Genomic DNA, 15,262 nt, shown 5'->3' on the forward strand with positions numbered 1-15,262 from the left:
TGAAACGCAGACATAGAAAAGAAGGGTGAAAACTGTAGCCCATTAGCCAACACTGCTTGGCTGATTGGTCACATGAGCACTGGGAGACCCAGCGTCGACATAGCTGGAATGGTGTCAGTGAGGGGGTTGAGTATTTACATACAATATTTATATATAATCATCTAAGGGGCACTTCCGTCTGTTTGTCTGTCTGTCACAGAAATCCCGCGTCGCTGATCGGTCACGGCCGGCAGGCTGCGACCAATCAGCGACGGGCACAGTCCGGCCGCAAAACCGCCCCTTCCTACTCTACGTCAGTGCCCCTTCTATACTCCCCTCCAGTCAGCGCTCACACAGGGTTAATGGCTGCGTTACACCGCGCTATGCTGCGGAAGAGGGTACTTTAGAAGATTTCCAAAAAAAAGCAATAGCTTTTAACAAAGCAATAGCATTCTCCTGAAACTTGTGCTGTGTTCATAACAAGGCTCCGATTCCTCAGTTTTCACCAGAATTCTGTCGGAAAGCTGTTTGAAATGTCACTAAATTTAGTCCCAACTTTGCTTTTTTTTGCCAGTTCCATCCAGCTCCATTAGCCTTTTGGAAAGTGGGTAGAGCTTTGTAGAGAGGGGGCCAACACGGCCAGCACATTTTCGTAATTATGCTACGAAAGTGGTGTAAATTCCAACAGAAATGTATTTAATGAATTTGATGGATCTTACTCCAGTACACTCCTCATCAAGACTGACGTGCAGAATACTTTTTCTAACATTACCTAGACATACTGTATTAAAGAATGCAACATGCAGTTCATCACAACTGAGTTACATCGCAATATTTCCTACTTAAAATTAAGATCGTTAAAGTTTTCTTTTAAGCGACGAAAGAAAGTTCCAAACGATCTGCTACGACGTACGATTCTCAGCAGGATCCCTGATCGCTGCTGCGTGTCAGACACTGCGAGATCGTAATGATATCGCTAGAACGTCACGAATCGTACCGTCGTAGCGATCAAAATTGCACTGTGTGACAGTACCCTTAGAGCTATATTTTTTAGTTTCAAATAAACTGCATAAAATGGAACCATGGGCTTAATAGAGGATGAAGTGATAGCATTGTGTGGCTGACACTGACAGCTTTGTGTGGGAGTGGAAGTCTCAGCACTATTATGCTTGGATGCTGATTACAGGGGATTACCAGAGTTCTAGCGTGCCTTGAACTTTGCCTTGGTTGGCAAGAAAGTGAGCCTTCACTCCATGACTAAAAATGCTATGCAGCCAAAAGCTGTGCTTCCTGGATGGGATGAAGCTATGAAAACAAAGCATGCTGATATTACATCACCAGATGTGCATGGGTTATACTGTAATACAATATCCTTTCATTACAAGAAGTAATTCCATCTTACGTTTTACTGTATAGTATTTCTTCTATGTATCTATTTTTACTTCATTACTTAACACCCAACTTTTATCTAATAGTCAGGGATACACATGAAGAAGTTGAACCTTATAGCAAAGATTATAATGGGGCCAAACTGTTTGAAGCCATTTATTCTTCTTCTATCCCATGATAGAGGACAGATTATTATTATTATTTTTTATTATTATAGCGCCATTTATTCCATTTCGCTTTACATGTGAGGAGGGGTATACATAATAAAAACAAGTACAATAATCTTAAACAATACAAGTTATGACTGGTAGAGAATTAGAGAGGACCCTGCTCGCGAGGGCTCACAATCTACAAGGGATGGGTGAGGATACAGTAGGCGAGGATAGAGCTGGTCATGCAGCAGTATGGTGGAACTAGGGTTACTGCAGGTTGTAGGCTTTTCGGAAGAGGTAGGTCTTCAGGTTCCTTTTGAAGGTTTCCAGGGTAGGCAAGAGTCTGATATGTTGGGGTAGAGAGTTCCAAATAGATTGGATCATCCGCTTCTACTTTGCTGTAGGAGAGAAGGTTGAAATGACCACTGGGGCATCTTCCTCTACATTTGCATGTCTAGTAGGGCTGATTGATTGATTGGGGGCCCCTAATCAGTGGCCTCATTACTGCTGAAAGGCACTACCTCTGGATCATGTACGCCCCATACCGCCATCAATAAATTTGAAATCGCATGAATGGACATTGAATATTTGCTTGAAGCAAAGTAGCTATGGAAAAAAGGAAAACAGAAATCGTAAGAAATCATTAACGTAGCACACATTGCAATGTGAATGAGTAAGCTACCAAATTGACTACTGAACCTGGTTAAGGCACTTTAAGGTAATTTTAACTCCTTGTGCTTTAATGCCTGCGGTCTCCCTGCATATTGTAGATGCCAGAGGGACCAAAACTACCCTTCTTCGGTTTCAATCTGGCGTAACAAAATCCAGAAGATCATGAGGATGGAGGATCTCACTGTTTTACTGTAGGGAACTGATGATAAGTTCTGAAACACCAGGCGCCATTGGATCTCAGGAATCAGACAAATTCACACTTAGGGTATGTGCACACGTTGCGGATTTGCCTGTAGATCCGCAGCGGATTGGCCGCTGCAGATTCGCATCAGTTTTCCATGCGTTGTACAGTACCATGTAAACCTATGGAAAAACAAATCCGCTGTGCCCATGGTGCGGAAAGTACCGCGCTGAAACACTGCGTTGTATTTTCCGCAGCATGTCAATTTTTTGTGCATTTTACACCTGCTCCACAATAGGAATCCGCAAGTGTAAAATCGCAGGTGAAATCCGCACAGAAAACGCACGAAACCCGCGGTTAATCTGCAGGTAAAGCGTAGTGCGTTTTACCTGTGGATTTTTAAAAAATGGTGCGGAAAAATCCGCACACGAATACGCAACGTGTGCACATAGCCTTAGAGTCGTGGACGAAAATTTTGAGACTGACAATTTTTGTTTTTCACTAAGTATATTGCTTAAATTTTTATAGCAGCAGTTGGCATTAACTCTAGATTGCTTTGAAGAGTGATCACATGAATTGAAAATAATCAACCATTTTTCAAATCTTCAAGAACTTCAAAGAGAGAGGTTGTGAAGAAGGCTTCAAGGTCCCCAAGAAAATCCAGCAAGTGCTAGGACTGTATCGTAAAGCGCCTTCAGCTACTGGATCAGTTCAACACCAGTGCACAGCTTGCTCAGGAATGGTAGCAGGCAGGTGTCAGTGTAGCTGCATACACAGTGAGAATGCTTTTGGAGGCTAAGGCTACTTTCACACTTGCGTCTTCTGGCGGAAGTCGCAATGCGTCGTTTTGGAGAAAAAACGCATCCTGCAAAGTTTCCCACAGGATGCGTTTTTTTCTCCATAGACTTGCATTAGCGACGGATTGCCACACGTCGCATCCGTCGTGCGACGGATGCATCGTGTTTTGGCGGACCATCGGCACAAAAAAGTTCCATGTAACTTTTTTTGTGCATCGCGTCCGCCATTTTCGACCACGCATGCGCGGCCGAAACTCCGCCCCCTCCCTGGACTGCAGAATGGGCAGCGGATGCGTTGTAAAACTGCATCCACTGCCCACGTCTTGCAGTTATTTCACAGCATCCGTCGGCCCGACGCATTGCGACGGGCCCGTATCGACGGAAGTGTGAAAGTAGCCTAACCAATAAGGGCATTAAATAAGCCACTTCTCTCCAAGAAACACATCAAAGAATTCTGACATTCTGCAGAAAGTACAGTGATTGCACTGGTGAGGAGTGACGTAAATAATTTTCTCTGATGAAGCCCCCTTCAGACTGTTTAGGACATCTGCAAGAATGATTGTCTGGAGAAGAAAAGATGAGTGCAACCATGAGTCCTGTACCATGCCAACCATAAAGCATCCTGCAACCATTCATGTATATGATTGCTTTTCATCCAAGATAGTGGCTCACTCACAATTTTGCCATAGAACATTGCCATGAATAAAGAATGATATCAAACATCATCCAACGGCAACATCTCCCAACAATCAAAGAGCAATTTGGTGGTGAACAGTTCTGTTTCCAACATGATGGAGAACCATTTTACATGGCAAAAGTGATTATTTAATGGCTCAGTTAATAAAACATTAACATTTTGGGTTCATGACCAGAAAACTCCCCAGATCTCATTCCCATAGAGATCTTGTGATCAATCCTCATAAAGCAGGTGGACACACAAGAAAACAGAAATAGCGATAACCTCCAAACACTAATTAGGTAAAAATGGGTATGAGCCCGAAGCTGATATTCAACATGCCAGGGCGAATTGCAAAAATCTTCAAAAATAAGGGTCAATACTGTAAAGATTGTCTTTAATATGTGTTTGAAACTTCCTTGTATTCATATCTTCTTGCATTGGGCTGTTCCTGTAGGCAATACTGTGGGTAGGGTCTTCCGCTGTGTCTGGGTGTGTCTTCTTTAATTAGAACTTCATACCGGCGGCGTCTAAGCCAATGGCGGCTCTTTCGCAGATTGTGCTCTTGGAAGTCTTCCGAAAACTTGTGACTGTGCAGATTGTGCAGTACAACCAGCGCCTTTTTACTGAAGCTCATCATTAGTCCTAGCCGTGGGCGATGTGGGCGACTCTTGGGTAGATTGATCTAATGGTGGGCTTCAGTAAAATGGCCACCCAAACACACCCAATGGGAAGGAACAAAGCTGAAGACAGTCTCACTCATAGGTCCGCCCCGATGCATGAAAATATGAATATAAAGAAACTTCAAACAGAGATTAACCCCTTAAGTACCAGGGGTGTTTCAGTTTTTGCGTTTCCATTTTTTGCTCCCCGTCTTCCCACAGCCATAACTTTTTTATTTTTTGGACAAAATGGCCATGTGAGGGCTTGTTTTTTGTGGGATAAGTTGTACTTTTGAACGACACCATTGGCTTTACCATGTTGTGTACTCGAAAACGGGAAAAAATTTCCAAGTGCTGTGAAATTGCAAAAAAAGTGCAATCCCACACTGGTTGTTTTTTGTTCTGCTTTTTTACTAGGTTCAATAAATGCTAAAAGTGACCTGCTACTATGATTCTTCAGGTCATTACGAGTTCATAGACTCCAAACATGTCAAGTTTCTTTCTTTATCTAAGTGGTGAAAAAAAAAATCCAAACTTTCTTTAAAAAAAAAAATTGCTCCATTTTCTGATACCCATAGCGTCTCCATTTTTCTTGATCTTGGGTTGGGTGAGGGCTTATTTTTTGCGTGCCGAGCTGACATTTTTAATGATACCATTTTGATGCAGATGCAATCTTTTGATTGAATTTTTATGCAATGTCGCGGTGACCAAAGAAACGTAATTCTGGTGTTTTTACTTTTTTCTCGCTACGCTGTTTAACGATCAGGTTAATCCTTTTTTTTATTGATGGATCAGGTGATTCTGAACTCAGCGATACCAAACGTGTATGTTTATTTTTTTTTTTCATTGTTTTATTTTGAATGGGGCGAAAGAGTTGTGATTTAAACTTTTTAATTTTTTTTTATATTTTTAAAAATATTTGGCATGCTTCAATAGTCTCCATGGGAGACTAGAAGCTGCCATAACTTGTTCGACTCTGCTACATACATGCAATGATCAGATCACCTGTATGTAGCAGAATTACTTGCTATGACCACCGACCACTGGGCGACGCTCATAGCAATCCAGCAATGACAGCCATAGAGGTCTCCAGGAGACTTCTGGTTGTCATGCCGACCCATTGGCGACCCGCAGTCATGTGACACGGGCGCCGATGGGAGGAGGTAATGATGCGCTTCCTACACGTGCATGTTAACTGCCTTTGTCAGAGTTTGACAGCGGCATTTAACATGTTAACAGTCGCGAGTAGATCGCAGTTCTACCCATGGCTTTTAGGGGCATATGTCAGCTGATCAGATCAGCTCATCACTAAACAGGGGGAGGCGTCCAATGACGGACTATGCCCATCATTGGACGTTAAGGGATTAAAGAAAATCTGCAAAATGAATTGCTTCACCTGAGGTATCATTTTGATCAGTATGACAGCGCCAATATGCCTCTGTATGTAGTTTACTTAGTAAAATGCTGCTGTCATGTTCTCTTTAAGTAAAGAAACATCTGACTAAAAGATCTAAAAACACTGAAGCTGTGTAAGAACTAAATTTTGTGTTAGTCTCAAAACTTTTGCCAAAGACTGTATGATGCTGTCATAATTTTCTCATGTCCGTGTTTTTCTTAAGCCCCCAATTTTGGTTTTCCATTCCTTTTTTCCTTTTCCAACCCCAGAAGAATGTTCTTTTGTAGCCGTTGGCTTTCTTGCTAACCTTGCTAGTTTTTCTGATTTGCTATGACTCATTCCTCATGTTCAGACATTGCAGAACCTTAGGTATCCATGGTTACGACCACTAGCAACTAGCTAACTGTCACTATATCAGTGGTCGTAACCATGGATACCTAAGCTCCTGCAATGCCTGCAGATGAGGAAAGAGACATAGCGAATCAGAAGAACAATACTACTTTTCTATTTGGAGGTACTTGCTATTATTATTATTATTATTATTATTATTATTATTATTATACCTACTACATATTGGGATAGGATGTTGGAGATGGGAATACCCCTTTAACAATTATCCATGGCTTCGTAGGTTTGTGCAAATTTGTTACCTTCAGAATTATTTCACTGATTCATTTGATTGCCTTGATTGTTTGTGTTAAGGCTTGTTTTCCATGTTCCCACTTCTTAAATTGGACAATACTAACATCCAGTGAAAAAACTTCTATAAATAAAATACTTAGGTAAAAAAAAGTCATTTTAACTCCTCATCAATATCTCAGAATGTAAACAAAATAATTTCTCATATTCCTCTATGTGACCATGAATGGCAGTATGTTGTTACCTCCCTGACTATTAATAACTGCTGTTTGTGTAATATCATCGAGTGGGGATTAATATCTAACTCCTTGTAAAGACTGAAAATTCAAGCTTAAAAGGTTTTTCCACAAATAAAAGTTGAATTTAATCAATAGATCTTGGAATAATAATAACAAGTTCCACAATTGAATTCGTTTTTTAAAAAATGTTCCTGTGCTGAGATAATCTTATAAAGGTGCCCCTGCTGTGTACTGTGTAATGGCTGTGTCTGACCGTGCAGTAACATGGTCTGATCATACCTCAGCTCCTGGGCAAGGGAGGAAGCAAAAGAGAGGATACAGATACGACAGCCTGGGATCACAGCTGATTCTTTCTGTGAGGTAAAATATTTCCCTGCCGGTGTTTAAGCAATGGTTTACCTCACAGAAATAATAAGCTATGATCCCGGGCTGTAATGTCTGTATACTTTCTTTTGTGTCCTCCCCTGCCCAGGAGCTGTGGTATGATCAGACCATGTTCCTATGTGATTTGTAGCACAAGTCAACTAGTGTTCCATTCGCAAAAGAACAATGGAACCCTGACACCCTGATTCCAGCAATGTGTCACTTACTGAGCTGCTTGCTGTAGTTTTGATAAAATAACTCTAACTCCATATTCATGAGCTTCATATAACACTGTCCCCATCACTGATTGGCTTCGTTCTGTGTACACTGTCCCTAGGCAGAAAGCTGCCCAATTAGTGGGGTGGACGGGGTTTTACAGAGCTCAGCAATTAGAGAACTGTTAGATCTGCCGAAAAGAAAATAGAGATTTTATCAAAGCTTCAGTAAGCAGCCTAGTAAGAAATACACTGCTGGAATCAGGGTCTCTGACCGTACACCATGCAACTCTTGGATACGTTAGCAAAAACCTTGTTAGCAAAAATCTTTTTAAGATTGTAATTGTAGTCACTTCTCCTGATCCCCCTACTTACACTAACATTCCCTCACTTTTTATTTGATTTTGTATTGCAGAAACATTCTGTATGTGTATCCACAGAGGTTGAATTTTGCAAATCGACTTTCATCTGCAAGAAATATCACAATCAAAATACAGTTCATGTGTGGAGAAGATGCCAAGAATGCTTTGCCGGTAAATATTCTTCATATACTAAAGGAATACAGTTCACTTTCTCCTCTCTACTCACACACATAGGCCTTTAACCCCTTAACGGGTTAACCCTATCACACTGATCAAAATAAAAAAAATAGTAAATCAAACCCCCCTTTATCACCTCCTTAGCTAAAAATAATTTAAAAAAATGTATTTATTTCCTTTTTACCATTAGGGTTAGAGTTAGAGTTGGACTAACGTGAGTTGGGATAAAGTTAGAGTTAGGGTTGGGCTAAAGTGAGTTGTGCTAAAGTTAGGGCTAGGGTTAGGGCTAGAGTTAGGTTTATGGCTGGGGTTAGGGCTAGGGGTGTGTTAGGATTAGGTTTGTGGTTAAGGTTAGGCTTGGGATTGGAGTTAGGGGTATGTTGGGGTTAGGGTTGTGGTTATGGTTAGGGTTGGGATTAGGGTTAGGGCTGGAGTTAGAAGAGGGGGATTTCCACTGTTTAGGTTCATCAGGGGGTCTCCAAATGTGACATGGCGCCACCATTGATTCCAGCCAATTTTGGGTTCCAAAAGTCAAACGTTGCTCCCTCCCTTCTGAGCCCGTCCATGCACCCAAACAATGGCTTGTCCCCACATAGGTGGGATTTGCGTACTCAAGAGAAATTGCACAACAACTTTTGTGGTACATTTTCTCCTGATACTCTTGTGAAAATAAAAAAAATGGGTTCCAAAGTAAATTTTTTGTGAAAAAAAGTAAAATGTTCATTTTTTCCTTCCACATTGCTCTAGTTCTCGTGACGCACCTGAAGGGTTAATAAACTTCTTGAATCTGGTTTTGCGCACCTTGAGGGATGCAGTTTTTAGAATGGTGTCACTTTTGGGTATTTTATGTTATATTGATCCCCCAAATTCATTTCAACTGTGAGATGGTCCCTAAAAAAATGGTTTTGTAAATTTTGTTGGAAAAATTAGAAATCGCTGGTCAACTTTTAACCCTTATAACTTCCTAACAAAAAGAAATTGTGTTTCCAAAATTGTGCTGATGTAAAGTAGACTTGTGAGAAATGTTATTTATTAAGTATTTTATGTGATACCACTCTCTGATTTAAGGGCATAAAAATTAAAAATTTGAAAATTGCTAAATTTACAAAATTTTTCGCCATGTTTCTGTTTTTTCATAAATAAAACGCAAGTCATATCGAAGACATTTTACCACTAACATGAAGTACAATATGTCATGAAAAAACTGTCTCAGAATCAGTGGGATCCGTTAAAGCGTTCCAGAGTTATAACCACATAAAGTGACAGTGGTCAGAATTATAAAAATTGGCTTGGTCACTAAGCACCAAATTGGCTCTGTCACTAAGGGGTTAATATATGCAGTAGGGAAATGTATGAAAGCTGAGCAGATGCCCATAGCAAATATAAAGGTTACTACTTTAACCCCTTCATGACCTTGCCGTTTTTTGCAATTCTGACCAGTGTCCCTTTATGAGGTAATAACTCAGGAACGCTTCAACGGATCCTAGCGATTCTGAGATTGTTTTTTCGTGACATATTGGGCTTCATGTTAGTGGTAAATTTAGGTCGATAATTTCTGAGTTTATTTGTGAAAAAAATGGAAATTTGGCAAAAATTTTGAAAATTTCGCAATTTTCACATTTTGAATTTTTATTCTGTTAAACCAGAGAGTTATGTGACACAAAATAGTTAATAAATAACATTTCCCACATGTCTACTTTACATCAGCACAATTTTGGAAACAAATTTTTTTTTTGCTAGGAAGTTATAAGGGTTAAAATTTGACCAGTGATTTCTCATTTTTACAACAAAATTTACAAAACCATTTTTTTTAGGGACCACCTCACATTTGAAGTCAGTTTGAGGGTTCTATATGGCTGAAAATACCCAAAAGTGACACCATTCTAAAAACTGCACCCCTCAAGGTGCTCAAAACCACATTCAAGAAGTTTATTAACCCTTCAGGTGTTTCACAGCAGCAGAAGCAACATGGAAGTAAAAAATGAACATTTAAATTTTTAGTCACAAAAATGATATTTTAGCGAAATTTTTTTTATTTTCCCAAGGGTAAAAGGAGAAACTGGACCACGGACGTTGTTGTCCAATTTGTCCTGAGTACGCTGATACCTCATATGTGGGGGTAAACCACTGTTTGGGCGCACGGCAGGGCTCGGAAGGGAAGGAGCGCCATTTGACTTTTTCAATGAAAAATTGGCTCCAATCTTTAGCGGACACCATGACGCGTTTGGAGAGCCCCCGTGTGCCTAAACATTGGAGCTCCCCCACAAGTGACACCATTTTGGAAACTAGACCCCCCAAGGAACTTATCTAGAAGCATAGTGAGCACTTTAAACCCCCAGGTGCTTCACAAATTGATCCGCAAAAATGAAAAAGTACTTTTTTTTCACACAAAATTTCTTTTAACCTCAATTCTTTCATTTTCACATGGGCAACAGGATAAAATGGATCCTAAAATTTGTTGGGCAATTTCTCCTGAGTATGCCGATACCTCATATGTGGGGGTAAACCACTGTTTGGGTGCACGGCAAGGCTCGGAAGGGGAGGCGTGCCATTTGACTTTTTGAATGGAAAATTAGCTCCAATCGTTAGCGGACACCATGTCGCGTTTGGAGAGCCGCTGTGTGCCTAAACATTGGAGCTCCCCTACAAGTGACCCCATTTTGGAAACTAGACCCCCCAAGGAACTTATCTAGATGCATAGTGAGCACTTATAACCCCCAGGTGCTTCACAGAAGTTTATAACGCAGAGCCGTGAAAATAAAAAAATAATTTTTCTTTCCTCAAAAATGATTTTTAGCCCAGAATTTTTTATTTTCCCAAGGGTAATAGGAGAAATTGGACCCCAAATGTTGTTGTCCAGTTTGTCCTGAGTACGATGATACCCCATATGTGGGGGTAAACCACTGTTTGGGCGCACGGCAGGGCTCGGAAGGGAAGGCACGCCATTTGGCTTTTTGAATGGAAAATTAGCTCCAATCATTAGCGGACACCATGTCGCGTTTGGAGAGCCCCTGTGTGCCTAAACATTAGAGCTCCCGCACAAGTGACCCCATTTTGGAAACTAGACCTCCCAAGGAACTAATCTAGATGTGTGGTGAGCACTTTGAACCCCCAAGTGCTTCACAGAAGTTTATAACGCAGAGCCATGAAAATAAAAAATAATTTTTCTTTTCTCAAAAATGATTTTTTAGCCCACAATTTTATATTTTCCCAAGGGTAATAGGAGAAATTGGACCCCAAAAGTTGTTGTCCAGTTTCTCCTGAGTACGCTGATACCCCATATGTGGGGGTAAACCACTGTTTTGGCACACGTCGGGGTTCGGAAGGGAAGTAGTGACGTTTTGAAATGCAGACTTTGATGGAATGCTCTGCGGGCATCAGGTTGCGTTTGCAGAGCCCCTGATGTGCCTAAACAGTAGGAACTCCCCACAAGTGACTCCATTTTGGAAACTAGACCCCCAAGGGAACTTATCTAGATGTGTGGTGAGCACTTTGAACCCCCAAGTGCTTCACAGAAGTTTATAACGCAGAGCCGTGAAAATAATAAATGTGTTTCCTTTCCTCAAAAATATTTTTTTAGCCCAGAATTTTTTATTTATGCAAGAGTAACAGGAGAAATTGGACACCAAAAGTTGTTGTCCAGTTTCTCCTGAGTACGCTGATACCCCATATGTGGGGGTAAACCACTGTTTGGGTACATGCCGGGGCTCGGAAGGGAAGTAGTGACATTTTGGAATGCAGACTTTGATGGAATGGTCTGCGGGCATCATGTTACGTTTGCAGAGCCCCTGATATGCCTAAACAGTAGAAACCCCCCACAAGTGACCCCATTTTGGAAACTAGACCCCCAAGGAACTTATCTAGATGTGTGGTGAGCACGTTCAACCCCCAAGTGCTTCACAGAAGTTTACAACGCAGAGCCGTGAAAATAAAAAATCATTTTTCTTTCCTCAAAAAAGATGATTAGCAAGCAATTTTTTATTTTCACAAGGGTAACAGGAGAATTTGGACCCCAATATTTGTTGCCCAGTTTGTTGTGAGTACGCTGATACCCCATATGTGGGGGTAAACCACTGTTTGGGCACACGTCAGGGCTCGGAAGGGAAGTAGTGACATTTGAAATGCAGACTTTGATGGAATGGTCTGCGGGCGTCACATTGCATTTGCAGAGCCCCTGATGTGCCTAAACAGTAGAAACACCCCACAAGTGACCCCATTTTGGAAACTAGACCCCCGAAGGAACTTATCTAGATGTGTGGTGAGCACTTTCAACCCCCCAAGTGCTTCACAGAAGTTTATAACGCAGAGCCGTGAAAATAAAAAATAATTGTTCTTTCCTCAAAAATTATGTTTTAGCAAGTAATTTTTTATTTTTGCAAGGGTAACCCCAAATGTGGGGGTAAACCACTGTTTGGGCGCACGTCGGGGCTTGGAAGGGCGGGAGCACCATTTGACTTTTTGAACGCAAGATTGGCTGGAATCAATGGTGGCGCCATGTTGCGTTTGGAGACCCCTGATGTGCCTAAACAGTGGAAACCCCTCAATTCTAACTTCAACACTAACCCCAACACACCCCTAATCCTAATCCCAACTGTAGCCATAACCCTAATCACAACCCTAACCCCAACACACCCCTAACCACACCCCTAACCGCAACACAACCGTAACCCTAATTCCAACCCTAATCCTAACCCTAATCCCAACCGTAACCCTAATCCCAACCCTAACCACAACTGTAACCCCAACACACCCCTAACCCTATCCGTAACCCTAACCACAAGCCTATTCTTAACCCTATTTCCAACCCTAGCCCTAATTCCAACCCTAACCCTAAGGGTATGTGCCCACGTTGCGGATTCGTGTGAGATTTTTCCGCACGATTTTTGAAAAATCTACAGGTAAAAGACACTGCGTTTTGCCTGCGGATTTACAGCAGATTTCCAGTGTTTTTTTGTGCGGATTTCACCTGCGGATTCCTATTGAGGAACAGGTGTAAAACGCTGCGGAATCCGCACAAAGAATTGACATGCTGCGGAAAATACAATGCAGCGTTTCTGCACAGAATTTTCCGCACCATGGGCACAGCAGATTTGGTTTTCCTTAGGTGTACATGGTACTGTAAACCTGATGGAAAACTGCTTCGAATTCGCAGCGGCCAATCCGCTGCGGATCCGCGGCCAATCCGCTGCGGATCCGCGGCCAATCCGCTGCAGATCCGCGGCCAATCCGCTGCAGATCCGCGGCCAATCCGCTGCAGATCCGCGGCCAATCCGCTGCAGATCCGCTGCAGATCCGCTGCCGATCCGCGGCCAATCCGCTGCCAATCCGCTGCAGATCCGCGGCCAATCCGCTGCGGATCCGCGGCCGATCCGCGGCCGATCCGCGGCCGATCCGCTCTGTGTGCACATGCCATAACCCTACCCCTAACCCTACCCGTAACCCTAACCCTACCCCTAGTTCTAACCCTAACCCTAATGGAAAAAGAAAAAAAAAATATTTTCTTTATTTTATTATTGTCCCTACCTATGGGGGTGATAAAGGGGGGGGGGTTTATTTATTATTTTTTTATTTTGATCGCTGTGGTAGAACCTACCACAGCGATCAAAATGTACCTGTAACGAATCTGCCAGCCTGCAGATTCGGCGGGCGTACTGAGCATGCGCCCGCCATCTTGGAAGATGGCGGCGCCCAGGGAGAAGACGGACCGACTTCGGGAGGATCGGTAAGTATGAGGGGGTGGTGGGGGGGTGGATCGGAGCACAGGGGGGGGGGGATCGGAGGACGGGGGGAGCGGACAGGAGCACGGGGGAGCGGACAGGAGCACGGGGGAGCGAACAGGGGGACGTAGGGGGGTACCTGACAGAACGGAGGACTGGGGAGGAGATCGGGGGCGGTGGGGGGGGGCCAGTACATGATTTCCAGCCATGGCAGATGCTATTGCAGCATCGGCCATGGCTGGATTGCAATATTTCACCATTTTCATAGGTGAAATATTGCAAATTGCTCTGATTGGCTGTTGCACTTTCAACAGCCAATCAGAGCGATCGTAGCCACGTGGGGGCAAAGCCACCCCCCCCTAGGCTGAAGTACAACTCCCCCTCTCCCTGCAGATCGGGTAAAATAGGAATTAACCCTTTCACCCGATCTGCAGGGATGCGATCATTCCATGACGCCGCATAGGCGTCATGGGTCGGTAAGGGGTTAAAGAGGTTATTCCTAAGGGAATAGATCCATCTCATGGGGATGTGTTATAAAATCTTCAATACCTCATTCCCATGTCATTAAAAGCCGTTCAGCAAAGTATAGAACTCCTGTCGCACTAACGCGTTTCTGGCGTGCTACAGATCCATACTCATGTTGTATTGCAAACAATATGACAGATGGAAATTTAAAATATATACCAATTATACAAGAAATAGTTATGGGTCATCAAGAAAAATATAACATCTTTGATAAAAATTATCTCGGTCTACATATTTGATTATTTATTTTACTTATAGCGCCAACATATTCCGCAGCGTTTTGCAGACATTATCATCACTGTGGCTTTCCTCCGGAGAACCCGGAGGAAACCCACGCAAACACAGAGAGCACATACAAACTCCTTGCAAATGTTGTCCTTGGTAGGATTTGAACCCAGGACCCCAGCGCTGCAAGGCTGCAGTGCTAACCATTTGATTAAATTATGATCCAGACCTAATAGTGCATTCTAATCATGGATGCAAGTGTACAATTAAGCAATGTCACAAATGAACCAAATAATGCCCCACTGAGTTTGTGATGATTTCAAAATTTTGAGGAACATCTCTAAATAAACAGGAATTCTCAGGCCGAGAGGCTGGTGTACACCATCCAACCATTCTCCCAGCCTTTCACTTATAGATACCACACCAGAAATGATCGGCCGCACACCTTTGTGTGTTCTCGGAAAAGAGAGCAATATGGGCATTACTGCAGTAGTTACCATCAAAATAGTGTTTATTTTTATTTATTTGATGTATCTGTTATTTTTGTTTTTGATGTTCAACCTGAATAGACACTGCCTCATCCGATGAATAATTGATATCTGTTTTTAATTTTATTATTACCTTTTTTTTTTAATCCATGAATCTTTTTCGATTAAGCAATTTGGCTGTGACATTTTCTGATGGTCACCAATCATGGTTTGAGAATGTCTGTTTCAGAGTCAGTCGTAACTATTGTGTATTTTAAATTTCCATCTGTCATATTGTTTTTTATGCACCATGATAAAAGGTGTGTAGCGTGCCAGAAACTCACTGGTGGTAAAATATTATTATTATTTATTTATATAGCACCATTAATTCCATGGTGCTGTTAACCTTCACTTTCGCATTGCAGTACT

At 42.2% G+C, this 15,262-nt stretch overlaps 1 protein-coding gene across 6 annotated transcripts in view; it reads left to right on the forward strand.

The window, feature by feature from the left end:
* DOCK8 (dedicator of cytokinesis 8) overlaps positions 1-15,262 on the forward strand; it is a 259,998-nt gene that overhangs the window by 104,549 nt on the left and 140,187 nt on the right. For all 6 annotated transcript variants that reach the window (XM_077249094.1, XM_077249095.1, XM_077249096.1 and 3 more), the window contains one exon: positions 7,776-7,893. In XM_077249094.1, the coding sequence (XP_077105209.1) occupies positions 7,776-7,893 (118 nt within the window). The remainder of the gene's footprint in view (positions 1-7,775; positions 7,894-15,262) is intronic.

Source organism: Ranitomeya variabilis, chromosome 1 (genome assembly GCF_051348905.1).
Source record: "Ranitomeya variabilis isolate aRanVar5 chromosome 1, aRanVar5.hap1, whole genome shotgun sequence".
Lineage (NCBI taxonomy): Eukaryota > Metazoa > Chordata > Amphibia > Anura > Dendrobatidae > Ranitomeya > Ranitomeya variabilis.